Genomic DNA, 3,672 nt, shown 5'->3' on the forward strand with positions numbered 1-3,672 from the left:
TGTGTGTATGTGAGTGAGCATAAATATATATTGCATGAGAAGAAAGGAAGTAGTAAGAAATGTTTTGAAAATGGGTATTCCAATGTAAAGCGCATTGAGCTATTTTTTGGAAATGCGCTAAATAAATGTTATATTATTAATGTCACAGCCTTTTATAACATACAATAGGTTGCTTCCGTCCGGAACCAAGCAAAGTCAAGACCGTAAATATATTTAGCCAGTTGAAACCTATGCTTTGGGTCTCCAGATTCACACCAATGAAATGTTATTAACCTCAAAAGAAAGAACGCTTGGTTTAATAGAGAAATTGTTGTGGTAAATTGTAGAATACATCTAGATCTATCAAATGTATTTTTGGGTTATGCCTAGATCTATAAGAATTCCTTGGGTCTTCACAGTTTGATTCGTTTTTTAGAATTTATTGTTTCTTTTATTAATCTTTTTTTTTCTGTTGATTTTATTCTGCAGAAGTAACCTTTTGGTAAACAAGTTTAAGTGGGGGCACAATCTCGAATCATCATTCTGTCAGACACCACTGTTTACATGTATCTTTAACCTCTCCAGGAAGCTCGTCAGCTCGAGAGTAAGAACATTACTATCATATCAGTGGGCATTGGCTCAGCCGATCCGCAGGAAGTGCTAGCCCTAGCTTCCGGTGACCATTACTTCCGACAGGAAGCCAATTTCTCCTCTCTCGGTTCCGGAGCTGCTGAAGTTAAAGACCTCTTATGTGATGGTAAGTACACTTTGCGTTAGTTCAAATATTACAATGATACAAAAAATAGCAGATTCTGAACAAAACGATGGAAAACAGAGGGAACAGAGGTTGGGATTTTTTTTTTTATGTATTGATCTAGCACAAAGGGAGAAAAGAGATTGTGTTTTGTTTTATTTTATTTTATTTATTTTTTTAATGTAATATGTGATTGTTACACAGTTCAGTTGGTAGGAAATTTTGAATTTTGCCCGGGTGGCGGCCGAAGCCTACTCTTATCGATTTTAGACCACCAAGGGATCTTTAACGTGCGCAACTTGCACACGGACCCTCCGAGATTTTTCGCCCTTGTCTGAGAAGGTTAGGTGTAGATCTTTCCTACCAGAAGATCAGGGTTGTGGCTGAAAGACAGCAGTAAGAAGAAGCGAAGGAGTAGCAGTAGAAAGGCTGCAGAAAGAATCAGGAGCCCAGAGGAGGGGGCAAAGGAGGTGAGGGGGTGGGGGCAGAAAGAGGAGACGAAAGTAGACGACAGAACATTGCCAGAGAGCAGGAAATGAGGTGAAAGGAGACAAATTTAGGGAAGAAAATTTTTCGGTCGCTATCCGGATTCGAACCCGGGACCTTTTGAATGAGAGGCCAACACCTTAACCTCAAGGCCATGAGAGCCCCCTTGTCTATGAATATCTTGGTGGAAAGGTGGGTTCGGGTGAGACGGGGGGTGCGGGGTGGGGGTCGGGTTATTCATGTCTTGTGGTGCGTGAGACAAACTAACTAAACACAAATCAAAACGAAGAAATAATAACAATCAACAGTTATAAATAAAACCTAAATTAGACACTAATCTGACAAAGTCCCAGTACATTATTGATTTATAATATTATACATTTCTATGTTTGTACTTTTGTTTCAGCTATTAATGGAGTTGTTTCAACACGTGAGTATTTCATCCATTTAGCATTACTAACCGCATCAAGTATGTTAAACATGTGTACTCTTTTATGGTCTTCAAAACTGGGTCACTGCCATTCTCCTTTAATATCTTGCTACTATTTTTTTCCATAAATTTCCTTTTTTTTACTAACTTCTTGTGGAAGGTTAATATTAACAGCTGCGAATGCTGTTAATAGTTTATTATTGAATAGGAGAAATATAATATGACTTTTGTTTAAGGGGGGGGGGGGGGTCCCACCTATTTTTGGTCAATCTGGGTCAAATTGGGTATTACAATATTTTTGCCTTTTATCAGTCATTTCTCTGTTCATTTAATTGTCCTTTGGCACGATCGTAGCTAGTTGAATGCCCAACATTTTTTCTTCTTACATTGTTATTCTATCTTCACTAATTAGAGAGGTATCTCATTTTTTTTGTAAACAATATATGTTTTTTTAAATTTTTGACACATTTTTCGAAACTCCTGTGAAGATTACAGGTGTATCTTGATGGCACTTAGGGGTGGTTACATTACATAGTCAGCGTTTTTAATTAGATCTATCTTGGTTTTCATTGTATGATTTTTTAAAATTGGAAAATTGACCGTTTTCTGCATTTTTGACAAGATTTGCACGCTTCTTCCTGTAACTCCGAAACGAAATAAGATATCGCAAAATAATGACTTCGTTTCACTTATTTGCCTGTTGGTTACATGTGTGCCAAAGGACAATAAAATCCATCGGTAAATTTCAGAGGAGTATTGATTTGAAAACATGATGTGAAATCCAATATGGCCGCCATAAAAATGGCGGCCGTCTTGGATCTGGGCAATTTTTTTTTCCATCGTAATACCTGTATCATGACGAAGTTGTATGCCAAATTTAAGGTTTCTAGGTCCAGAAATAAAGGAGTTAGCTCGTTTGTGGGACCCCCCCCCCCTTTAAATCTCTCTTGTATAAACTTGTTCCTTGTTGTCTGTGCACTTTCAAATAAATACATAACAGCAAAGAAAGGGTCATCATGTATCACTTTAGGTAATGCATACAACTATTCGATAATACTTTGACACAACACTCAGACGGGAAAAGTTGCTGTTAGCTCGTCAATGAAATTGAAACAAATAGTGCCTCTCTTTTATGATCTGTACACTTTTCAAGTGTCAATGACTATTATTGTTTATGATGGGTGTGCCCATTGTAAGTGTTTCACGCCTATATAAACACAATATCATGTCATTAAAAAGAAAGGTTTATTCAACGCCGACTGTCTGCAAGGTCCTACCAGGATCAATGTTATTAATAAAACATTACTGCAGATATGCAGATATGCCTGTTGCATAACTGGTTTGGGCACATTATGTTGATTTCATAGTACCTTTCATTGAGATTTCGGGTTCGGGGGTTTGAGCTTCAATTTGGTCCCACGTTGCTCTCGGCTCGATCCTTCGGAGGTCCCGTCTCTTAAATGACCAAATAGTTCTGATACGGGCGTTAAACTCACATCATTTCACCGTATGATTCATTTTTCTTGTTTTTTCATAATATCCGGATTGCTATGAATGTAACTGCAAGTTGATGTTCTTCTTTGATCACCAAATTTCAACATCCGCATTCCCCTACTTGTGTGAATTGTACATAACAGCTTGCACAAAAAAAATTAGTTCCATCTTTTTAGACGACAAACATCCCTTGTTCCCTCAAATAAAAACATCAGTCAGAAGTAAAAGACCTATTTTTCTGATCTGTAACAAAGAAAGTTCTAAAAGGTCATTTTTACCATCATCTATCAAAATGCTTCCACCTTAACCATCTTGTATAAGTATACCTACGACCTTAGTTCATGCATCAAAATAACATTGAGTGTGTATCTAGCTTACGATTATTATTGTTTATATTGCTACTCATTTATATTATGCATGTGATTGTAAGCTTACGCGTGTGTGCTTGTGTGTGCGCATGTGTATGTGCGAGTGTGTGTGTGTGTATGTATGTGTGTGTGTGTGTGTGTATGTGTGTGTGTGTGTGTGT

General features: G+C 37.5%; 1 protein-coding gene across 1 annotated transcript in view; it reads left to right on the forward strand.

Annotated features, from left to right (window-relative positions):
* Window positions 1–3,672, forward strand: part of LOC106014197 — a 31,516-nt gene that overhangs the window by 13,379 nt on the left and 14,465 nt on the right. Inside the window, exon 7 of the mRNA XM_013091355.2 lies at window positions 565–736. Coding sequence (XP_012946809.2) covers window positions 565–736 — 172 coding nt within the window. The remainder of the gene's footprint in view (window positions 1–564; window positions 737–3,672) is intronic.

Source organism: Aplysia californica, unplaced genomic scaffold, assembly GCF_000002075.1.
Source record: "Aplysia californica isolate F4 #8 unplaced genomic scaffold, AplCal3.0 scaffold00034, whole genome shotgun sequence".
In the NCBI taxonomy this organism is placed as follows: Eukaryota; Metazoa; Mollusca; class Gastropoda; order Aplysiida; family Aplysiidae; genus Aplysia; species Aplysia californica.